General features: G+C 43.0%; 1 protein-coding gene across 4 annotated transcripts in view; it reads left to right on the forward strand.

Annotated features, from left to right (window-relative positions):
• GRID2 (glutamate ionotropic receptor delta type subunit 2) overlaps positions 1-23992 on the forward strand; it is a 718520-nt gene extending 694528 nt beyond the window's left edge. For 2 of the 4 annotated variants that reach the window (XM_009674498.2, XM_068941562.1), the window contains exons 15-16: positions 17549-17789; positions 21903-23992. In XM_009674498.2, the coding sequence (XP_009672793.2) occupies positions 17549-17789; positions 21903-22325 (664 nt within the window). In that variant the 3' untranslated portion in view covers positions 22326-23992. Of the gene's footprint in view, positions 1-17548; positions 17790-19437 lie in introns of all 4 variants that reach the window. The other 2 variants (XR_011140833.1, XM_068941563.1) reach the window with 2 other exon arrangements.
• The last annotated feature ends 1257 nt before the right edge of the window (positions 23993-25249 follow it).

Raw genomic sequence — 25249 nt, forward strand, 5'->3', positions numbered from 1 at the left:
ATAAGCAATTACAGTAGAAAAAAGGGCTTTGCTACTCTAGTACGGTATGCAGTACTGCACGCACCATAAAGGCGCCGGAGTTTGCCTGCTACGCCGTGCTAACACAGCTGTGGGGGGGCCTGGGGACACGCGTTGTGAGCACCCCAGCTGCTGTCAAGGCAGAGCAAAACGCAGTGACGCAGGAAACGTTCGTCTTTCTCTTGCTAGCACCTGGGGTACACCTGAGATGTTGCAAGCTGTGCCACTGATTTCAATCTAGGTGCACCGCTGGAGGTGCTGGCCTTCCCCAAGCTTGCCGCGCTCCACCGGGATGTTGCTGCGCTAGAGCAACATATAAGACACCGTCGTAAGTAAGTCGCGAATAGTCATGGTGTATGATACTGTCATATAAGGGGAAATGCAATGGGGATTCAGTGCCAAGAGGGCTTGTCCTGTTGGTTAGAAATGGAATGGGTGGACCTTTAATACAGCTGTTTATAATGTGGCAAGAAAGGTAAAACTGCCCAAAACTGTGCTCTGTTCTTTCAAAATCCTGAGATGCTGAAGTCATTTAACTGCTTTGGAAAATGTTGCCTGAAATTCTCGGTTTGGGAGCTAACAGCGTATTGATGTTATAAATTGTGTGCCTCTATGAGAAGAAATTAGTCCATTACATTTTAAGGTCCCCTGACTAACAAGCTGTATGCCGTGTTTACATGTCTTTGCAGAGCGCGTACCTGTCTCTGTAACTCCACCATCAGGTAACTCTGTTTTTTATCAGGCTGTCATAAAATCCCTCATATGGAGTAGCGCACAGAAAGACTTTATGAAATCAGCCAGTTTGTGTTCCTTGGATACTTATCCATACTGTCACAGCTCCTACCCAGCCAAATGAGGTCAGTCAACTTGACGACCCCATCCCCTCCGAGAAGCCTTCAGCTGCTGAGCGCAGATCCACAAAGGCACTAAGGGTCAACATCTCCATGGCGGACAACTGGGCGCTACGTGCCCCTGCGGCTGTGGGCCCTTGTTAGGGAGGGATCACCGCTCACTTCCAGTAGCGTGAGCGACCCACCTCTGTACGGCCTCGACCTCCTGGTCCAGCGAAATCTTTCCTGGCGGTGTGTGTCACCTATTTTGCTTCCTTTTAAATCTGTGGTATATAAAGCAGAAGTCAAGTAATATCATGAGATAAATGAGAGGGTACTTGTTTGAATATTGCACGCTGATTAGCAATAGTGACTGTCTAAAGCAACACCCACGCGTTTGCACTCGTGACTGGGCTGATCTTTCATTGCGGGGAAAAAATAAGTATTGGAACAACAGCATTGCACGACGCAGCTTGACTTCTCCCCCCTTCAGCGTCACGCGCTCCAAAATTGTGAATCAGAGCCCCCAAAAGAGTATATTAGCTTTTCCAAAAGGATACTTTGGAAGAAAATAGGATGCGTCTCCCATTTTCCCTTCTGGTTTTCAAGTGTTTCAGAGTGACACAGTCAAGATTGTCCCCCAACACAAGGCAGGCTACAAGCAATAAAAAAAACTAATGAAATGCAAGCCTGCAATTTTCCATGGCCTTTCAAAGCCTGTATTTTAGGGAAAAGGCTCTGTTACAGGTGTTGGAAATGCTGCCGATGCAAAGGATTGACGGGCCTAAGGAACACGGGGGATTCTCTCCCCTTTACTCCTTTTGGACTACTTCAACCAACCCTGTGAACTTCAATCTCCCCCTTGCAAGCGGAGCCTTCCTTCCTACTGATTTGAAAGTCTAAGCACGTAAACAAGTTGCAGCAACCCAGAAGCCACTCTGACATGGCCACTTATCCAGTGAAGTCTCCTACTAGCCCCAGGATCACACGCATGGTTGGGAAGACAGGTAGTTTTTCTAAAAAGATGGGGTACCCTGAACAAAAACTACCACAGGAAGACCTGGCAATACAGTGCACTCCAAAAATTATTTTGACATTAAATGTGATTCTGTTTTTCTGCTAGGCCCTCATCAGCTGGTGAGGCTTTACATGGAATTTCTTCTCTGGTTTTTTTTAGAGGTGCTTAAAGAAAAAACTTAAACCAAGCAATGGCTCTGAAATTCATTCTTAGCTGTTAAGAGTTTTACTTGAAACCTGGTTAAACTGAAAGCTTGCCCCAAAAATAAGTTTTAAAGAATCCTAAGCATGTCACATAAAATATTCACTCAGTTTGCAGATTTGTGCACAGTCTTAAGGAACCAGTCCATCAGGAAAGAGGTAAAACCTGATTTCTCATGTGGATGTGAACCAACTCTTTTGTTAGTATTACTGCTGTAATGTGAAATGGGTGTAAGAAGAGCATTAGCCAGTGTAAGTATTTTTTCTCCTGCAAATCCTGCCCCAGGCTGCCTGGTCTGTCTCTCCCCTCTGCCAGCAATGACATTAAAACAAAATACACGCTCCCCCCCATTACGCTAACTGCTGCCTTGCTGTGCTGGCTTCTGTTTCCAGCAAGGGGAAAATCTCCATTGCCCTATTCTGCAGCCAGTTCCATTTTCTTTGATTCCATTAACCTGTAATTGGAATTACGTGATAAAAAGATAGGGCTGCCAGTTGCAGGCTCCTCAAGCACCAGGTGCTGATGCATTCCTGCAGTGCGGGCACTGCCCCGCGGTAGACACGTTGCTGGCCAGGATCTCTCGTGCACCAGCGCTCAGCTCGTTGCGAGGGACGGGAATGGAGAGAGAGAAGGCAGATGCTGGAGGCAGAGGGTTCGTTTTGACTTCTGAAAAACCATTCAGTGCTATTGTCAGCGCTCGGTCGTCTTTCTGACTAGCGTAGAGAGCTTTTTTTCCAGCAGGCAGCATGGGTGAGCTTTGCCTTATCACACCCGTATTGTCCCTAAGCCAGGAGAAGGTGGTGAGCGGTAAGTGCAGGCTCTGGTCCAACAGTGATGCCGCTTAAGGTAGTTCTCTCCAACAGCGAAATACTGTGCTGGGTATTTAATTCTAGTTTCTGGAAGAGCTGGCTGGAAAGCAAGAATTCTGTTTTGGGGGGCGGGGGAAGAGAAGAAATCTAAGCTTTGGTGTCTGTTTTTGGGTGACTCGACAGCTGTCCTTAGTGGGGGCAGGTTCATCTGATTTTCCTGCACCCCACAGTAGCTTTCTAAACACTAGATTTACTTGCGGGGCCAGGAGTCTCTCATCGCTGTCTCCAGCGTGAATTCTCTCCTCATCCTGATAATTCCTACTATGAAGGAGATCTGGCTCCCACTCCTTGCTTTGAAGCGGGCAAATAGGATGGGAGCCCAGTTCGCCTACGTGCTGGCAGCTGCGTCTTTGTCTCTGAGAAATTTGGCTCGATTTTCCAATTTGACCTGAAGTCTGACCAAAAAGGGAGGATTGTAAATAAATATATAAAAAGGGAAAAATCCTATTAAAGTAGCTTGTAACTGAAATCAGAATTAGAAACTAGTCTAGACAGAAAACTCATTGGAATCTGCTAAGCCCTAAGTAGCTCCATATAGGAATCTCTATGGAAAACTCTCTCTAGCATAACTATCTCCAGAAAGTCAATCACAGCCCTAACTGAATGCTTTGGGACACGGAAAAACAGAGTCATTTTTTTAACCAATTCTCAGTGGTCAGGTACATCTCTGTTGGAGGAAGATCTTCATTCACAGAACTCAGGTAAATCCTTTTTCCCTCCGTGCTGGCTCAAAAAATGTTTCGGGGAGGTTTTGGCCAGATGCCTGGTGATTTGCAAAATCGCAATTAAAACTGTTTTGTAAGGTTGATGATACCTGTATGAGTTTTAGAGCAGCGCGAGCCCCCTGTAAGAAGCTCAGCCCTGCTGGCCTTGTCCCTACGTGGGAAGCGCCTGCGACCAGCCTGGGGAAGGCTGAGCTTCAGCCAAGGTTTTCAAAACCTGTCATCGATTTAGAGGCTGAGCAATAGAGTCAGCTCAGCACCTGCTTGGGAAGTCCTGGCTAATACACTTTCACGTCTTTGGCCTTTTCCACCTGTCGTGTAACCTGCCAGGCTGCTCTTTTTCCTTGCCTTCTCTTTGTTCCCCTTCTCCTGGGGGAACAAATAAATCTACCCAGGGTGAAAGGGAGCCTGGAAGTTAGGGACCAGTTCCTGTCACTGCTTCCACGGGTGGCCTGCGGTACAGTTTAGTCATACTTGCTCTTTGCCTCAGCCTTGTCGTCTCTAAAAGCAGGATGATAATACTTAGTATTAATGACAATGCTTTTAAGATTAGCTACTTTTAGGTAATTAACATAGCATGTTCCTGAAATTCGTCTGAAGTTATGACAACTTGCTTATGTAAATTCTGTGAGAGAAAAGAGACAAATGTTTTGAAAGGCTTACGAGTTAATGTGATAGTGAAAGCAGGGATCTTATTTTTTAGCATGTTCTGTTTTACTTTCTCTCCTTTTCCTGCTTTGGGGCTAGGTTACAGTCCTGCTCGCAGCAGTTGCAGGCAGCTGCTGGTTGCAGGGGCAGAACTCCTGTGGCATTATTTATGGCAGCTGTCAGTGAAAGGACAGTGATTTACTGTGTGTCATCTTCTGCAGCTGTGAATTTGCAGCATGGTGACAGGGCCATTCAATGCAATCCTCATTTTCAGTCTGACACAAAGTTAGAGAAAGGTGAACTGGCTGGCTTAAAACAAGAACCTGCTACTATCCTCCTTTGTCCTCCAGCAAAAAAAACTTTTATTTTTCTGGAGTTGGGAAATTAGGACTGGAAATATTACATGACTCACGCTGCTATCTCTTCTGTCAGACTGGATTTCAAGAGAAGTCAGGATCGTCCTAATTCTCCCTCTGAACTTGTAAGAGTATCCTGACAATTTCTTTCATATGACTCCTTTTCTTTTATGTCTCTCCTCCAAAAGTCTGCTTTTGACTGCAGCAGACCTTGCTAGGGAGACTGTCCGATGGGAGCTGCTCGCTGCCGCATCTGCCCTGCCCTCCCTGGGCCGGGCGACAGGCAGCGATGGAGCCGCAGCAGCAGGTCTCCTCAGACGGCTTCTCAGAAAAGGAGCTGCAGAATTTGACCTCATGCCCTTGATCTGGAAAAAGATGCGCATAGATCGTCTGAGCAGACTCGCCACCTTATCCAAATTGAATCTCAGTGCCAAGTCACTTGCGTTTGACCTACGCTATGCAACTGTTAAATTCCCTATGAAGCTATTGGCATGCTTCAGGGGGAAGCTGACAGAATATTGCCTGGGAGCATGATGTGTTTTATTTCCTTGATTAGTTGTTTTAGCCACAGCTTATCCAGGACAAAGCATAGGAAAAACGATGGGATAGATTTTGTAACGTTACACGCCAAACCCTGGCGTTGCGTTCTGTCAACAGTAAGGGGCGATGCCCGTCTGCTGTGGCGCAGCGTCACGTCCGCGTGAAAAAACTCAGCGTGGTGGCCTCTGTAGGAAGCTGCCCAGTTGGCTCTGTCACCCGAAGAGGGGCGAAAGAGAAAAGGAAGAAAAGAGTCACTTACTGCTGGTAAGGCTGGACTTGAGATTCCTGCTCTGCAGTTTGGGTGGTCAAAATTGCATGACTGCAAGTGGAACTGATCATTTTTACGAAGGAAGCGGCAGTAGGTACAACGGAGGACGACTGTGCCCATTATCTGCTCTGGCTTGCTATTAAGGATTTTTCCTTCAAGACAGCTCCTGTAATAGCAGATTTGGTTGGCCAAAATGTAACAGTCTTTTAGGATAGAAATGATGTGTGCTGTCATTGTTATGCCAGCTTGTGTTTCTTAGACATCTTGTTCTCCTAAGTTGAGTGGAATATATTCATAGATTAAAAAAACAAACAACTAAAAAAGACCAGAAAACCCCAAATACTGAGAACCAATTAGCTCTGAAAAACTAAACACTGAAATTGTGTTGCTTACCTTTATGGGAAGACTATAAGAAAAACATAAACATTTAAGATAATTACTTGGTTTCATCATATGGACTTTGATAATCATGACAAAGATATGCAGTGAAAGAGAGAAAGTAAAATTCTTCATGAAAATCAGTAAATTTTGTCACAAAATATCAAATGCCTTAAAACATGCTGGAGTAAAAAAAAAAAATCCTCTTACGAGGAAGCTGATTTTTTTAAACATTCGATTTAAAACTTAAGATTGAGTCTGCTCCTTGAAACTTTTACTGTTTGCATTGCTTGCAACTTGTGTGCATTTGCTATTGAATGTAATTATTGCCCGCTCTCCTATGAAACATTACAAATATAGGACATGAGAATGTTCTTGCAGGTGACCAAACCATAGATTCTTTATATCAAGTTTTGATAAACATGCAATTTTCATCCTCAGACTACATAGGAAATATTCATTTTTTATGCGCGTGCCTGATTGATCAGGCACTGAGAGAATTTACTCATTTGGGCAGTTTTTTTGGTTGCCGTGAATTTTGGCTGTTTCGTTCTCTTCCTTTGAGCAATGATGTTTTTTGGGTCACGTAAGGCTTTGCTGATCTGGGAAACACCTCTTACTGAAAGTCCTGGCATGGGAAGTCGTCTGTCCATCCATGGGACAGATGTAGCATGAGTATTCACACCTTTCTATAGCTTACTCTGCTCAAAAATCTCAGTTCTGATCTGGGTGGTTTAGTTACAAAGGAAAGCAGTTATTTCCTGGTGTTTATGTCAGGACTGAAATATCTGACAGAAGACTTAATTATGCCGGTGGCTTTGGTTTTGTGTATGTTTCTCCGACAAAGTTGTTTTGCACAGAACAGGCATGCATCAAGGTTGTGTGTGTCATATGGGGCTAGATTTGGGAAAAAAAAGTACAAGGTAAAGTGAAAAGTTTCAGGTCCTCTTGCTAATCCCTTCCACTCTGCCTCCTCCAGAAGTGAGTATAACAGTGAGTCTGGATTGTCCCTGCCTTGTTCCGCAGCCCTAAAGCTGAGAGGCCACAAAATGCTATTGGGAGCACGAAACAATTTGGTGCTTGCTTATTGCAATGCAGAAGGGGCCAGAGGAGCTAATTACGCAAAGGTGGGCAGATAAGACAGGCGAGCTGGCTTGCTAAGCCTCTGGAAGAGCTGTGGCATTACCAGAGAGATGCCTTTATTAAGAGAATAAACACTCAGGCCTTCTGCAGATTGTTATCTAGATTGAACAGCACTCGGTTATTATCAAGGCACTTCTCTATAATATGGAAATCTCCCCTAGTGTTATCCGGTGAGTAAACACTGTGCTGCTTAAAGCCCTTGTTCATAATGTGCAAAGTAGTCTCCAGCGCCTCAGGACACCCACTGCGGTAGAAGGTAGGCAATAAAACATCAGTTATTAATTTTTGTAACGGCTAGTAGCTCGCAGGGCTGTTCTTACTCACCTCTTTCTGCTGCTGGGAGTCCTGCGAGGGCCCTGAGAAATGGTCTGTCTTTTCCCAGTCTCTCGGTAAGTTCTTCCGTCTGCTTTTGGCAGAAAGCCTACACACACAGCGTAGGCAGTGGGGCACACTGGAGCGAATAGGTGCGTTGTTGGAGGTAATAGCTAAGCCTCGTTAAGAAGAAGGAATAGACTAATTCCTAGCGTTATCTCCCCATACCTAGGAGAAATGCAATTACGACAGGTAGCGGTAACACATACATCAGTTCGCCTGGTGCACAGATTTAGTTTAACGCGGCAGGCAGGCAGTTTCTTTGCTTGCAAAGTTATACTACTTTGTTATTTCTCATCATTTCTGTCTACATCCAGGGCAGGTTAAAAGATCTGAATGCTCATGAAGGCCAGGGGTAGAGTAATTTATGATCTGCTGTGTCTGTGAGGAAGACTTACCTGATACATCTTGGAGGAGAAAGTACACAGAGCTAGCCACAGCCCTCCTGAGGTGCCCTAGGCAATACTTCCAGGGACACCCGTCTTGGACAAGTCTACTTGTAACTTGTTCCAGTCTCACGTCAGAAGGGTGATTTGATGTGCGTGTTTAGACTGAAGCTACGGCAGGAGGAGAATTTCTCAAACTGCAAGGAGATGTAGTGCAAGAAATCTCATTAATTTTTTTAAGGATGGTTGAATTCCCTCTTCCATGCCTCCAGCAAATGACCCTTACAATAGTGGACTGTGTTGTTTACTCGTAATGTCAGCGCTGTGCTGTTGTATTTGGCAGGGACTCTCATTAATTTCCTTGGCAGAATTGTGGAAACTCCTTAGGTTTCAGCAGATAGCCAATATACTTGTGTGTGCAGATTTGAAGAACATTCATTAATAAGATTTGATAAATGCTCTAAAGAAATAGTGTGCTTGGAGGTTGTCTCTAGAAACGGACCTTCCATGAAACCCTTTTGCTTGGGAGAACACATCAAATTAATGAATTAGATTGTGGAGCACTAATCTGTTGTAAGGCGTTCCTTAAACTTTCGCACTTTCATTGTCCGGTGGATGGTTTGGAGTGGGTTCTCCTCGGTATAACGTTAACCGTTTGGAAACGTTGATTCGTGAGCAGTGTCCAAGTTCAGAAGCACTGGTTCCACACCCAAATGTGTTTAATATCCTGGGTGGGAATGGATCTGAGAAGCTTTCACGAATATAACCAGAAGCACGGAGTCAAAAGCCTGTGAAATATTTTTAAATGTCAAATTTCAGACATGAAAAATATTACCCTGATTTGATCTTCAGGCTCTGTATTTATCTGCCTAACTTGTGCTATTTTATCAACAGCTCTGTTCGCCTTGGAGATAGCTTCAAGCTTTTTTGATTTGGGCCCTTTATAATCCAGATGGTGTTATTTAAATCAAGACCTGTAAATCGTTCATTTAAACTTCATCTAAAAGAAAATTTTGCAGTTTTAGTTTGTCATTTTTAGAGGCTTTAAAAAAGCAGTGGACAAACAAATAGTTTCAGAAACTTTGAGAGACTCGTCGGCTATGTGTTTAGTCATTTTTGCTTATGTAAACAGCAAATGAATATGAAATGAAATGAATTTTTACTCTAAAAATGGGCTGTGCTGGACTGTCACTTAACAGGACTTAATACTACCGATATGTATTCTGTTTCTAAAAAGGAGAGCATAGGTACTTTGTGCAAGTGTGAGGCTTTGCCCTGCCCCAAGCACGACTCCAAGCAAAGATGCTCATTTCCAGATTCTTACGCTAAAATAAAAGATTTTTCTCCTGCACCCAATAGCCCAAATACCACGGTGTGCTTAAGGATGCTGCTGACATTTTCAAAGACCACCCAAGGTGGTCTCTTTCTGATTGCAGTTATGCCCTCTCTCGCTCTGGGACTCGCTGTCTTTCCCTGTCCAGCCCTCCTGTGCCGTTTTGTCTCACTTTCATTCTGCCTGTTATCAAATCATTTGAGCCCAGCTTTGCTGTTGGGAAAGCTCATATTGTCATCGCTGTGATGACTGCTTGACTTTTAAAGGTAGCACAAACATGTAGAATTTATAAAAATTAGAGTTCCACTAGTCACCACAACCCTTAAGATTAATCTAGTTAGTAAAGTGATTTTTCATGAAATTGCTTCGTAGCGAGCCAAGGATGAGGCTTGTATATTCATTCAGTGGTAGGTTATGTTAAGTGAACTCCTCAGGTATCTATCCTTTTCATAGGACACCAGCAGACAGCTAAACAGATTACTTAGAGTTGATTCCTTAACTTCTGATCTAATTTTTCCACCCAAAAATACTTAATAAAAAAAGACAGACAAAAAAAAGAAAAAGATAAAAGAGAAATAGTAAAATGATGCTACCAGTAGTATATTTCAAGGTTTAATTAGCAACGGCTCACCAGAAAGAAAAAGTCCTAAAAAGAAAGTATGAGATGATCTGGTTTGGAACACATCTGGGTAATTAATAGAGCTATGGAAAAAAAAGTGCAAAAACAGTTTATTAATTGGTAAATCTATTTTAGTATCAACAGAGTTAATTTGCAAATCTGGAAAATAATTTCAGCCCAAAACAGTAAAAAATGGAGAAAAATCTTAATATTTCATTTTACTGTTTTCTAAAAGAAAACTTTTGGAGTTTAGTTTATCACTTTAATTGTGTTGAAAGATTTGAGAATGAACTGTTTTAGGTTAAATAGTAATTGACCCAAATAAGCTTCTGTTTGTGTCTCACTATTGAAAAAACAGTAACAAAGTCAAACCAAAATATTTTTTCCAGCTCTTTGCTTCCTCCTGCTAACCGCAGTGCAGTTCTTTGCATAGCTTGTTACCCACAGCACTTCTCGGGCAGGAGGCAGTTGATACATGACACTGGAGGAAGAGATTTTTTTGAGAATTTTTTTGGAGAAGGCCTCTAAGAAGTAGCTTGTGACTGAAAGGGCACCTTCAAGCTTTCCATTTTTGGTCAATCCAAGTATCCTGTACTGATCTGTATGCAGAAAAATGCCTTTTTTGTGATAGCCTAACCAGGAGGGTTGGGTTCCCGAGTGTGCTCAGTGCTGCCCTTTGCTCTCTTTAAGTGAACGGCGGAAGTCCCGATGACTTGGGAACAGCAGTGGTAGGCTTCACAAGATTGCTTTATAAAATTTTGCTGCAACCCACAGCGGAGAATAGTATTGCTATCGTTGAAAAAATGACTGAAGTTTCCTTCTGTGCTGAAAAATAATTGTTTGAAAAGCAATATGAAGCTCTATGGACACTGAGGGTTGCCGATTCTATGTGAAATCATCAGTTTTTCCAGTTCTGAAAAAAGACCCACTAATTTGCTCGCATCCATCTTGGGACTTATGAATCAAGTCCTCAAGTTAAATGTATCTAATCATACTGTCACCTTGTGTATTCAAAATGTCGCTTTTGACAGCCTTCGGTGTTGCAAAAGCATTATTTTAAGGGGCAGTTTATAGAAAGCGTAATTTTAGGCTGCAGTCTCATCTCCGTTACGTGGTGGTCATGCATAAGGTCGCAGCTGACTTCGGGATCTCGGGGACGCTTTTGCAGGTTTGACAAGCCAGCCCGGCTTGGCTGCTCTCCTGCATCGCTCCTCGGGGCGCGCCGGCGCTCCTGAGCCTGCGCTGTGCTCTCCGTCCCGCTTTCCCAGCGGAGCGAGGAGGGAGTTCCTTGGGATTTATGGTAACAAAAGCAAGCGGAAAATAAGCCCCGAGGCATTCGCATGGCTGAACTTGCGTAAAGTCTAGAAACCGGCATTCTGCAAGTAATTTAGGAAACGATCTAAAATATCACTGGAGTGCTGGTAGTGCACAGGAGCCAATATACCTTGAAAGCACATTGCTTTGTGTTAGTAAGTCTGGTGGCGTACCATAATGAATTCATTTGGTGTTTACCACATCAGCGCTGAGATGAATGAACCCCTGATATTTATGTGACTGTCTGTAGGTGTTCTGTTGGCATTTACAATCTATAAATAGGTACTAGTACTTTTATCCTCACTTTCTCGTAAGCAGGAGACAAACGGAAAAATTTGCATGGTGAAAGGCCAGTTGGGTTCAACCAAGCATTTTCCTTACTACAAGTAAGCAGAAGATCCTGAAGGATTTTGTTTCTCTCTTTATCTAAGTTTCTGAATTGCTGGTATTCAACAAAACCATGTGGCCTGAATAAAACCATTATAGAGCAGCCATTAAGAAGTTCCACCATAGCTGTATGTTAAATATCACTAATATATCATTTCTAATTACCGCAGGTGCCGCTTCATTTCAGTTTAACATTCTATATTTGAGATAAAAATGTTCTTGTAGGTTTTGCAGATTTAAATCAAAATAAGTTCACTAATTTGAACAGAGTGATACTGATTTACAGGATCCAAGTCATCAGCGCTGCATTTTCTGAAGCTAATGGTTTGTTGTTGGGCAAAACAGAAGGTCAGCTGCTTTATCTTTTTAGTAGTTGTTTGATATGCAGATCCTTAATTCTGAACAGCAGGTCTGCTTTATTTCTGCTTCTTCTATCATATTTAGAAGGTGAGGTGCTTATTCTTGGTGTTGTGAGCTGCCTTCCTCAAGCCAGCAGCACAGTGCTGAGTGTTGCTGAAGGGCAGGTCAGAAGAAGGCAGCCTGCCCTCCCTGGTGGGGCTCCAGTTAGCTGGGTTTTGATCTGCTCGGGGTCCTTGCCAGGGAACAGGCTTCGCAGCTGCACCCCAAGGGCGCTCTTTTGCACCCCAAGGGCGCTCTTTTGCTGGATTAAGTGGTGGGAACGGGTGGAGAGGGAGCGCAGCTTTGTCTAATCTGGCAAGCTGCGTTTGGCTTCTGTGAAAAATTTCCTCTCATGAAGCCCATGATTGACAGCTCATTAAAATGCTAGCTTAAAAGAAAAAGGAAAACAAATAGAAAACCCTCTCTTTGAAACCAATCTTTTTATTTACAGACACCAAAACCTACAGTAACAGGAAGGATTGGAACAGCAATGATCTCTGTGCTGTTGGGTGTTTTGTTCCTCTTGCAAGCTTTCATTGCATCTTCTCGGCCCGTTCACGAGTGGCACGAACGCTGCTCCCCTCTTTCCTTCACCCCTGAACGTCTGCGTCTGCTCGACCGCCTTCCCACACCTCCTCCGTCTCTGGGCTGGTTCCTTCAATGACCTGGTGCCCCTTTTAATTCGAGGCTTAGGTCTCAGGATGGCTAATTGGGAGTGTAGCTGGTGCCAAGTAAGCAGCCATTTCTAAGTGAACACTTTCCCATCACCTCTCTGAAGGCTTCTGAGTTTTACTTCTGGCCATCCCTTATCTCTATCACTACTCCCCCCCCCCCCTCAGGTCCCCTATAACAGTTTTCTTTGACTTCATTCCATGGATTTGGGCGAGACAATATGATACAGATATAGCCACCTACATAAGAAGATAATTCCTTCACTCTCCTCAGCAGCTTTTTAACAGTTTGTGGTTGTGGTATGATGCAAAGGTGCCTCGTTGGGCATCTGGGGAGTCACAATATTTGTGTGCACAGGAGAGCATCAAAGTCAAGTCTTTGAGTGTCATATGCAACCCCTTGGTTTCTGTCTATCTGCTCTGATAGTCATTCAGCCATCTGCCTTCTGTGATAACTGAAGGAAGGTCACAAATAAGTTTAATTTCATGATATCTTATTTTCCGAGAGGAGAACTTAATTCTACAAAGACTAACTACCAGATTTTGTTTAGGAAAGTTTAGCACCCGCTGTCAGAGCTCTGTTGCCCAAGGAGTTTGACTTTCTGCTAGCCACCAGGAGTTATCCGAGCTCTTTTAACTATTTGGCCCCCTGTGTAGATGCTGGGTGGTCTCAAACGTGCCCCGTGCAAGTGACCCAGCAGCTCCCCGGAAACAGGCCTCTTCTCTGGGGCAGCCTTAATCTGGGAACTGGAGCTGCGGTAGCAACTCTTGCTCTCATCATCTTCTCTCAATGCCAATAGAAAGCACCAGGTAATTTCTTCTGGATACTATGCCGTGGTGCAGGAAGCCACCAGGTGGTGACCTGTGGCATCTCAGACCACCTGTTGGCATTTCTGACCTCACTGTGAGTGACCCATCACGTCTCTTGCTCATTACTTATAACTTGGAAAGAATGAAACCGTGAGATCAAAATATAGCGTTGTCACAGATATTTCAGTTTTGTAGCTCTTGTGATGCTTTGCTATCATGCTGATTTTTTTCTGTGGTGTACTGGAGGAGTAATTACATCACTCTGCCAACAGCGAGGTATGTAGTCAGCGAGATGAATCCAGTCCTATTCCCACTGATTCAGTAGGAAAGGGTTTGTTCAAATCAGCGTCAGATTTGGAAACCACAGGCAGTCTGGTTTTCTGTGCTTATATTCATGAGACATCACTTAGCACTATGAATTCAGGGCCAAATTAGTCAAAGTCTATACAGACATTTTGTCGTCTTCTGTGTGGTTGAATAACTTTACATCATTGCCTTGAACAATGTTACTGTATCAGTTTGTCTGCTAAAGAAAAATCTGTTCAGAACCACACCCTATCAAGAAGCAAGTTTTAAAACTCCCGTTTTTAAAACAAATCTGAGTTTTTTAAATATATGGGCTTGTTTTGTAAGCATTTGAAGACTACGATTTTTCAGAATAATGGGAAATCATGCATCCTGCTTATTATTTTCCACTGCTCTTTCTGCTGCTTTGTATGTTGCAATACTACTCCATTCTGGTACTGCAGGCTCGTAGGAGCCAAGACCGTCACGGAAAAGTTCAGTTGTAAAAAGCTTGGACGTGTGAAAAGTGTCACTTGCTGAGCAGTGTCATAGCATTTAGCATGGCATTATCATGCATAGCATTTAGTTAATGCATTATTATTTTAGTCAAGTATTAAGTGTGAAAATCAATATCAAACTGATTGTAGTGTCTGCTTCCCAACAGGTCTCGCTGATTAGTATGTGTATGTGCACCCACCAGTAATTGCAGCAAAAGCACCTATTTTTATAGAAAGACTGCCATCGTGTGGGAAGCTCCTGCAGCACACAAGCAGAGTAGTGCTTGCATGTTGCTTACTTCCAAGAAACTTTCCTTCCTAATGTTATTTTTCATGAAATTTCAATAAACGTGCAATAGTCCTTTTTGAAAATGAAGATGTGTTAGAGAATAATAATTCCCACAATTAGGAGCACTTTGGTAGCGTTAAACCTTGCTAGTAGGCTATTATTTTTGTTCCACAAACTGTTGAATTCAGAAACACAGTATTTACTAAGGCTAGTAGAACTGGGATCTCCCTTTTTCTCTGTATGAAGTTAATACAGTTGGATATTCATGCTCCCATAATTTCTCTTGATACGTAGTTTCTCTCTCAACATCTATTTTCAGCTGCAGTTTTACAGGGCTTCATTATAATCTTTCAATTTCTAGGCTTTTCCATGTAATCATATAATTACTCTCCCTGATTTCTGCTTCATTTTTTATGCTTTCCTTTAAACAATTGAACTTGAAAATTGCCAATAATTACCAGGAATACAATTAGGAATAAGTCTCTCTTAAGGAACAAGCTAAAGTTCAGTGTCTTATGCAAATATCTATTGTTGAAAAGATGTCTTGTGTAATCAGGAATTATACTGACAAGTGAAGAATCATTTAATTAATGAGAATAGAGCAATCATTTTGGGTGGCTCATTCTATTACTGACTGAATAAAAGAGAGAAAACAGCCCGGCTCAGGGCTCAGAGCTGCTGCTGAAAGAAGCAAGCCCCAGAATATTGTTCCATTACTGCTAGATGGGGTAGTAATTCCTAAATATAAAAGCACGTACGCCAAATGTTTGAGACCGGGTGTTGAAAATTGATCTTCAGTCACTCTGTAAGAACTTGCATAAAAAGCTTTTGTTTGTCAGAAGTGCTGAGTATCTGTCGCTCCTGCTAACCTAGCAGACTGGAATATTTGGGCCAAAATAGTTGTGCAAGTCCGAGTGTAGGATGGGAGCAGAGCGAGAACCAGAATTGTGGTGAGTTATGGCTGTAAGCGCTGTATGCCGTAATAGAGAGCAGCATATGGACAGTGTTGGCAGTTGTAGAGTCACAGTGTAGTTTTGGTGGGAAGGGGCCTCTGAAGGTCTCTAGCCCAACCTTCTGCTCAAAGCAGGTCCAGTTCAGTCAGGTTGCTCAGGGCCTTGCGCAGTGCAGCCCTGAATATGGCCGAGGAGAGAGGTCCCACAAATTCTCTGAGCAACCTCTTCCAGTGTTTGACCTCCTTCATTGTACAAACGTTTTTCTTTTTATCTAACTGGAACTTCTCGTGTCCAACCTGTCCTCGTTTCCTCTCATGCTGTCAGCGTGCACCTTCAAGCAGGGTCTGCCTCTGTCTTCTCTGCACTCTCCCATCAGGCAGCTGTAGACAGCAATGGGAGTGATCCTACGTATGGTCTCTGTCCCTCCAAAGCTCCTCTTCCATAGATGTAACAGGTATCAGGAGAGTTTTCCTGTCTTTGTCTTATCTCCTGCTAGGAAGCTTCAAGATAAAGCTTCCCCAAGGTTATGATGTTTTGGGGGACTATTCAAAGTACAGCCCAGGCATGTCTGACCCCGTTCTTCACTCTCCAGGGATGAACCTTCAGCGGGCAGCGCACAGGATCTGTCTCACTTTTTGCGAGTGCAGAGCTTTGTAAACAAGGCAGTTCTGACGTCTCCAAAACCACCGATTTTTGTCTCCAGTTTGTTCCTGTGGGGCCCTGGAAAAGGTGCTGTTCTCTTCGGTGCAGGGCAGAAGTGGATGAGTGGTTCCACGCTGGTCAGGTCAGGCTCTCAGCTGCTGGACGTCCTCCTAGGTGGGACGTGGAAACTCGTTCCAGAGCTGCTCAGGGATTTAAGCCACCCGTGTCAGTGGTGGCATAGCGAAGCCTGCCGCTCTTGGCAGGACCCCAGCATACACATACGGGGCGTTTGGATGTGCCATAGCAAATTTAGTCACTTAATTGCCATGCTTACCCGTACACGTGGAATTAGAGGTTGAATCATCTGTGAATAGAGCATTTGTGCAATACTTCTGAGGCGCCTTTAAACTCCCTTTCTTAATACTCTATTATTGTGATTTCCTGTACACCGCTGCACTGAGCAGTTAAGGTAGCTGTGAGTCCGTGTGGGAGCTTTTCTGCCTCCTTCGATGTAATACAGCTTCGGGTAGTAACATCCCGGACCTCTGCTGGTTTGTGTGCACTTGGAGTTTTTGCATGCTGTGTCAAATGATTGCAGAAGTGATTGTTTGCCTTCCAACACAGAGAGGAGAAACAAATTTATTATGTGAAGGGAAGTATTTACTTTATCTTACTCTTTTAAAATGTAAGCATTGCGTTTTTTTTATTTGGGGTAACCGGATGCACCCAGCTGCTCCTCTAGGCACTTGTGGATGTTTTTAAAAATTTATCCTCAGGGATTCATTTGGGTTAACAAATGAACCGAATATGAAAATTTTTCCCTGAACAAAATTTTCATTTCTCAAACTGTTCATCCCTCTTCCCACAGGAAGTCTAGCAAAATATGTAAGCCTTGCAAGCCACCCGGTAAGTCTTAGGCAGCGGGCTGGGTATGTAGTTGCAAGGATGGGTGACTTGCACAACAATGAACCTTCCTGTGGAAATCACTTAGGAGCAGATCGCATGTTCCCACTGAGCACAAGTGAGCAGGTCAGCTCACGTCTTCACTGGCTGTCCTCACGCGCTCCTGCTCAAAAGCGAGCTCTCTCTCCAAAGCAGCAAGTACGCAACCTGGTAAGGACCAGGTCACAATAAGGTAATACGTATCCTGTGGTACAGCTGAACTGGATTTTTCTTTTTGGGGGCCGAAATGTCTCTTTTCGATCTACTAAAATGTAAAATGTTTTCAAATCTCTCATGCACTACCCAAGTCAATTGCTATAGTCTGCAGCCAAAGCTGGGTAAAAGAACATAGCATATTAAGTAAAGCATTTTCATTAGGGAGGTGTGAAAGAAGGAAAAAGAGACTCTTGTGTGTTTTTTGTGTATCTAGAGAGGAGCGTGGCTGTCTGTATGCTGACGGTCATGCAGGCAGCCCCATGCTCCCGCAAGGAAGCCTCATTTCCTGGCTAACCCCATCCATTCGGATCCAGGAGTCGCTTGGCCTTGCCAGGCACGGGAGCCCCTGGCACAGAGCCCAGTGACATCCGGGTGACCCTGCGCTCTCGGGGCCACCCCCGCTGCCCCTGTATAACCCCTGGCTCTGTGCTTTCTCCTCAAGGATCTTGGAGCTGCAGCAGAACGGAGACATGGACATACTGAAGCATAAGTGGTGGCCCAAGAACGGTCAATGCGACCTTTACTCCTCCGTGGATACCAAACAGAAAGGCGGTGCCCTGGACATAAAAAGTTTTGCAGGTGTTTTCTGTATCCTCGCTGCTGGGATTGTCCTATCCTGTTTCATTGCAATGTTGGAAACGTGGTGGAATAAAAGGAAAGGCTCCCGGGTTCCATCAAAAGAGGTATTAGACCCTTCATTTCTCCTGGAAAATTTTCGTGCACCCCAAAGACCGCTGCCTTGAATTTATAGCGTAAGAGAGGGAGGGGAAACAAATTCACAGAAGTTTCCTTAGCTTCCTGATTTTTAAGGTAAACGTTGTTCCTCAAAATATTTTTAACTATTCTTTTTAGAAAAGCTAGAAAGAAAAAAAATGCATATACTGGCGATGTATAAATATGTAACTATTCTGAGTAAAGCACAACTGTTACTTGTAGAATAGTACATTATTAATACATCAGTAGTTAGTACATCATTCCGGTCAGTGGGAGCTAATTCTCACCAAGAAGTTGAGAGGTTTCTTGGCTTCTTCTTGCAAAATACATCCCCCCTAAGCTCAATGGCTGAGTCCTTCAAAACGGATTTTCAAAGTTTAGCCCTTAAATCTGTAGTTAGCTTCTTAAATAAGCTTGTCCTGATTTTCAAAGATGTTAACGTCCTGAGACTTCCATGAACTTCAATTCTCAGTATTCAGTCTGAAGTCCACGGAAGTGAGAGTACTGTGGGTTTTTTTTGTACTTGTGATTTTTCAGATTCAGGGCAGACTTATTTCTGAAATCTAATACAGACTTGTTTTAGAAAATCTTGGCCAGCGATATTTTTAACAGCTGCATAAGGACTGGAAACCAGTGGGGGATGTGTCGTTTGACACCAGAGATGAGTTTGGTTCTACGTGTGCATGCATAATGCTTTCTTCACCCTGGCAATCTACCGCTCCTTTTAGCAGCCATCTGAGCCTTATGCAGTCCTATAACAAATTTCTTACCTTCATAAGTAAGTCTTTAGCTCCGCAAAATACTAGAGAAACTTCAGACAAAAATTGTTACGAAAATGTGCTTGGCACAGATACGCAGAGCAGAACCTAAGTATGAGCTATGATGTAGCACTGTCGATTACAGCTTTTCTATCTGTGTAGCTTAGACGCCTGTTGTGGGGTATTGCTGTTAATTTGCGTGCAGTGGTCTCACCTTCTCTGCAGTTTCTCCGTTGTGTTTATACCTGCTAATCTAATGCTGTGTAATCAGGCAGGATTAATTACACTACCTGATTAGACAGTATCGGCACTGATGTTAGACTATTTTTAATCATTTCTTGCCTGTTTTAATTCCCAAGCTTTTTTAGTTAAAGATCTGGACCGGACCATTATTAAAAGCAAAAAAACATCTTTAGTCTTTAAATTGGGTTTCTCAGGAATGGGAACCATACAGTTTCAACTGGCAAATTATAAAAAAAAATAAAATTTGCTAGACTGTTGTTTACCCAGACTTTCAGATCTTCATATTTATCTGATGCAAAACATAAAAATTAAATAACAAAGGAAAAAAATACCAACCTGGACATTTTATATAACTATAAAATGACGTATTTCAATTTTCAAGCACACGGAAGTTCAAATGTATACTTTCCACAAATGGTATGATTTGGCCTCCTTGATCTTCGTTGTATATTCATTAGCTTAGCATTTAAATTTGTATCTCGAAGCTCAATTGAAAAGCTTGGCTCAAAACTGAGTTTAACATGGACATATGTGCTGAATGTCCCCACTATCCTAGATGTGGGGGTCATTCAGCAAAGAAATACATCTTAACTAACTTTCTTAAAATTCATTTTAGCTTCCATGAAATCCATTGGCTCTTCCAGGCCACTAGTCCAGAATCGGGGGTCAGATTGGGCCAGTTTGTGGTCAGCAAGCCAACCCTTTTTCCTGGTGGCTGCCATCTTGTGCTCCAGAATGCAAGCATTTATACTGAAAAAAAATTGTCTTATGGTTGCGAAGATAACATTTCAGTCGCGTACCAGAAGTAATCCATTCAATGATGTCTGCCTGAGTCTGCAGACAGCCTTAAACAGTAGCTCTGAGAGAAGTATGAACTGCCCCAGTAATCTCAATGGGATGTTGACTCTGAAGCCTGATGATAATTTAAATGTGAAAACTGCTGAATATTTCACTACTGATCACACAAGAGAGAAGAGGAAAGATCATATAATGGAGATATGCACAATCTTACTGTGAGTGGGTCTCGTTTTGGTGTATCACTTGGGTGGAGCTTGGGTTGTGGGCTAAGCATGGGAGGATATCACCGCTTATATATATTTACTGGTCTGACCCTAGCCCCAAATGCATCTCGGTAAGAGGAGACTGAGGAATATTTTTTAAGTAACTTACAGAGGCTCAGAAGTGATGAAATGCTAATTGTTTCCTTATCGGCACTTTAAATTGCAAAGTGCTCTTACGCTTTTCAAAATTGCAAAACAACAACAGGAAAACGAATTAGGACTGTCCCTTGCAGACACGGTCATGAGCTGCCGGCGCCAGCAGAGCCTCTGTATTATTTCTGTAGTTTCCGATGTGGCCCCAGTGCTCCTGCATTCCAAATGCAGCTCCAAAGTTCACAGGCGAGAGAGTTCGGTGAATGCGTTTGGTTTTGGTGTCACCTGTGTGGTTGTTATGTGCATCTATGTCTATGTCCACGTGCGAATAAATTGTAGACAGAAAGCGAAGTCAAAGAAACGAGCGCTGCATTTTTTTTCTCCCGTGATGAGTTCAAACGCCAAAGCCGCTGGGGTCAGGTTTGTTTCCAGCGTGAGCGTCCTGTGGCCCCGTTCCCTGCCCCTCTCCCCCTGGTTTGTCTCTTTGTGAAATGTAGTTGTCCTTGGAGGGTAAAATCCCGGAGGAGGCCGGTCTCTCGGTCTCGCCGGAGCTGGGCTCTGTATTTGGTGTGGTACCAGCACAAATGTTTGGGGATCAGTTTTGCTAAGTAGATGAACTCCTGCAGTCTGTTCTAGGTGGACTTTTTCAGAGTGCTTGACTTCAGCCCTAGACAAAGGAGGGATGTAAAGCCCATTCGGTATACTAGGAGTTTTGCCACTGATTCAATGAGCTCTGGATCAAGCCAGCCATTGAATTGCAGTAATCGAGTCTGGAAGTCATCAGTGTGCATCTATCGGCCGCCTTATTACTCTCTGTGAGGTCCTAGAGTGAGAGCTATTTCTAGTGGCCTGGAAGAGCCAGTAGATTTCACAGAGATTAAGGTAAATTGTAAGAAGGTTAGTTGAAATTGATGTTTGTTCTGAATGAGCTGTGCTACCTAGACTGAGGGGATATCCCTTATACACGTAAACCTAACGCCACACTGACAATGCAGGTGATTTTTTGTGTCGCCTGGGACGTTCTCCTCTTTTTTCAACTTCCGTGCATTTAAGTTCTCACTTAATTACAAACAGCCTCTTTAGCTGAGTTCTCTGCAGGGAGAGAGGTAGGGAGGAAAAAGGACAGAGGTAAGAGGGAGTGATGGTCTGCTAAAAGAAATACTCCAGGCCTTGTTCTCTTCTCCCCCACGACACTAATTCCGTCAGGATCGATGGAATTGCTTCATTGTAGGTAAGGGGAGAATTAATCCCTCCTTTGGCATTGTGATGTAAATTTATCTGGTGTACTCCTTTCTGTGTGATGCAAATGAGTCACCAGTGCTTGGATTTTTGTTTGGAAGTTCAGCTTTATTGCGTTACAGTTTATATTATAAAGGCAAAAATTAAACTGTTACGTTTTTAGCCCTTAAGCCCCGAGAGAATTAATGCTGATGAAGAGGGCGATCTGATCCCTTAGAGCCTCTCGTTTTGGCAGTCAGGTTTAGTCATCATTATGGCATTTAAGAACCGTTACCATCCCACCTCTGAGATTATGCTTTATTTTCACGATAACAAAGTTTAGGATTTTTTTTGTTGTCTTCAGACATTGCTAGTCTAAACCACCTGTCCCTAGCTCCAAGGCTGAATTTTCAGGATAGAAAGCTACTGGGAGCCCTCTTGAGTTTTGCTGTTCGGCTTTAGGGTTTGAAGGAAGATGTGGACTAAGGGTAGAGTTCCCCTTGGTTTGTTTGAGCCTATCCGCCTTCAGGTGGGGTGGGGGTGGTGCTTACTGTTAAACATGAGATGTGCCCCCAGCCGCTGCCAGCGAGCAGGAAGCTTTGGTAACTCGTGTATTGTGTTTATGGAGCAATTCTGATTGCACTGTGCAGCCGCAGCCCGGCCCAAACGGCCACGGCGAGTGGTACATGTTGTGTTTCTCATTCCCCAGGATGACAAGGAGATCGACCTGGAGCACCTGCACAGGCGCGTGAACAGCCTCTGCACGGATGACGACAGTCCCCACAAACAGTTTTCCACCTCGTCGATTGACTTGACCCCGCTGGACATTGACACTTTACCCACGCGTCAAGCGCTGGAGCAAATCAGTGACTTCAGAAACACTCACATCACCACGACAACCTTCATACCGGAGCAGATCCAGACTCTGAGCCGTACTCTGTCTGCTAAAGCCGCTTCTGGTTTCTCCTTCGGCAACGTACCTGAGCACCGAACTGGCCCCTTTAGGCACAGGGCGCCTAACGGTGGCTTTTTCAGAAGCCCCATCAAAACAATGTCATCTATCCCTTACCAACCAACTCCCACGCTGGGGCTCAATCTGGGCAATGACCCAGACCGAGGCACCTCCATATGAGCATCAGACCAAGTTTCGTCACTGTCTCTTTTTTAGGACTCCCTTTGCAAGGAGCAGCTGTAATATTGTGGGACTAACATGGATGTAACCTTTTTTGTTTTTTCCTTATTTTTTTGTTTTGGGGTTCTTTTTGTTCTGATTTTTGGTTTTTAGGAAAAGTATGAGGATTATTAGTAACAACTCTCTCTTCCTCCTCCTCTTCTCTGCTTTCTCAGCCTGGTCTCCTCCTCTGTCTCCTTTTATTCTCTTTACTACTTGAATCTTGGGTTTATCGCCACATTAGTTTTTTGTTACTTCAGGCTTCTCATATACTTTAAGTAGAGCAAACACGTAGTGATTAATGCATAAAAAAACCTGAGGATTACTTTGCAGAAGGGCATTCATTCCTCCTCCCCTGCTGCCTTTTTAAAATATAATTGCAATAACTTAAGTCATTTACATTTATTCTGCTGCATCCAGTCAGCGCTCCACTGCTGTGTGTCCTTTTAACTGTGGACCAAAGGCAAACCCTGCAGTTTAAAAAAATAAAAATAATTAAAAAAAAAAAAGGCAAAAAGGAAAAAAGAGAAAAGAGAAAAAAAAAACAAAATAAAGGAAGTAAAAAGACCGTTCAGGCCCCATAAGAGAATGCAATTTTGTAGGATTACAAAAAGCCATTACTATGCCAGTAAAGACTACAGTTAAATCTACTTTTGCACTGCAACAGTGCATATGACCTTTATGTGATTGTACAGTGTTAAAAGTTTTTCTTATGTACAGTAAACTGTATCATATGGCAGATGCCTCTGTTGTGTTAAATAAATTAGTATCTCATACATATATATATATACATATATACACACAGGTATGTATATATATATACATGTATATATAGCTATAAAATGGCAGCCGTTGCTATTGCAATTCATTTAATAAAGCTTTAGTAAAAATGTGTTGTATACAGGAGAGATGTACAGTGCAGGGGATCTTTTCATTTAGAAAAGACAGGTTGCTTTAATGTTATTCAGACTTGCATTGTTTGCCAACAGAACATATTTTATACTTTTTTATTAGAACATCCAGGGCAATTTAATGTTTGTACCTAGATGTAACTCATTTGATTAGGTTTTGCATTGGCTATTGAGCATTGTATAAGGCTAACCTTGATAATTTTACTTTTAATTAATTAGGCAAATGGAAAACTCTCTTAGGTATATCACGTTCATGAGCAACTAATATAGCTCTAGAGAAGTTTAAGTATAGATCAAAGGTTAATACATTGTTTTCCAAATCAGTACGGCTGATCAATACGATAATGGTGTTAGTGGAGAAAAAAAAAAGCCCTTGAGAAATACTGATGTGGCCTTAATTACAATCACATATTGTTCTAAGGAAGAAAAATAAGAACAGGCGCTCGTTTTAACCCTTTACATGTTAAGTTAGATTTAGAGGAGCTATGTGTGTTTTACATTAGTGCCAACTGTATAGAACAAAAGAAGGAACAGCAGTGAGAGCAAAACCAGTGCCCACTTTGGCACCAGCTTTTTAAAGTAACACTGTTACCTGTTAGAAATGTAGGAAGAGCTTTCAATTTGTAATCCTTAAAACTAAAAATGCGGTTAAGTAGAAAGCAAGCAGTTTATCCTGTGAGTTCTTTGGTTTCGTTTTTTTTTTTTTTTTAATGCAACCATACACTTATTTTAACCTAACTCATTCTTTGGCTAGGAGTAATAGGAATCAGCCTATGTGATTTGCTTTAGGATAAATTAAAAGGTATATTCTTCAGATCTATTCTATTTTGATGCTAATTCTGTTCTGGGGGAGCATCTTGTACTGTCACTGTTTTTTGTACTAAATCTTCAAATATTGTCTACTGTGTAAGGCAGAACAAATTCTTATCGTGCAGAGGGCCATTTTGTTTCCAGGGAAGCAAGTGTCTAAAAGCATGCACGACTTACTTCCCCTTGTAACATTCATGAACTCATCCACACCTCTGAGTAAAACAAAAAAAAAAAAGCAAGTTTCTTTCCAACAAGCTATGTAGGGACATACCAGATGTTGCAGTGATTTTAGCTATAAACAAACTGTTAACCATGTACAATATTTAAAATAGGCCTATTTTGATGTGTTGCCTATTATACAGATACACAAAACACTTTTTGGAGGCCTCAGTTACAAGTGGCAGAGCTTTCTGTGTATAATTTGTCTAAATAATTTGTCTAATAAAATTGTTTTCTAAACTTGTGTTTCCTCCCGTTTAAATGCTGAGTACTGTGGGGTTGTCGGTCTGTGGTCAGCATCCAGGCGGGACCACGCACGCCGCGCCAGTACGTATCCCTCAGGCGCAGAGCCGTCGTGCTGGCCGAACGCGCGGCGGGGTTTGCGGTGCCACCACCGGAAGCGCCTCCCGAAAGCAGCCTGCGACGTCCTCCTCAGTGGTGCCACCGAGCGCGGTTCCTCCTGGGTGAACCTCGAGACGCTGGAACCCCTCCAGCAACTGCTCCTGCCCCGCTAACGCTCCTACGCTATATTATTTTGTCGAGGAAAATTCTCTAGATAAAAAATAATAATAATAATAATAAAGCAAGCATGCACATCCACCCCAAAGAGCTTGTACGGCGAGAACCAAGTTACATCATCGTGCATACAACCATTTATTCTTCTCATGATTTCCTGTGTAGAATTTCCATGGAAATCAACAAGATTTACCATGTGTATTAGTGTCAGGCTTCGATTTCAGAGACCACCCATGGACAGCATTTTGGAGAATGTAGCGTTTATTGGCACTGACGTTTAGGGGACGTGATTTTCAAAAATCAACCTCCATCCCTTGTAGTGTAATCTAGGACTTTTCCTGGAATATGGTAGTTTTTTTATAGAATCGCATTCTGCCGTCTTTATTGACATGGAAGATACCGTTTGCTCTGATACTAGACATACGCTGC

The sequence above is a fragment of the Struthio camelus genome, chromosome 4, assembly GCF_040807025.1.
Source record: "Struthio camelus isolate bStrCam1 chromosome 4, bStrCam1.hap1, whole genome shotgun sequence".
In the NCBI taxonomy this organism is placed as follows: domain Eukaryota; kingdom Metazoa; phylum Chordata; class Aves; order Struthioniformes; family Struthionidae; genus Struthio; species Struthio camelus.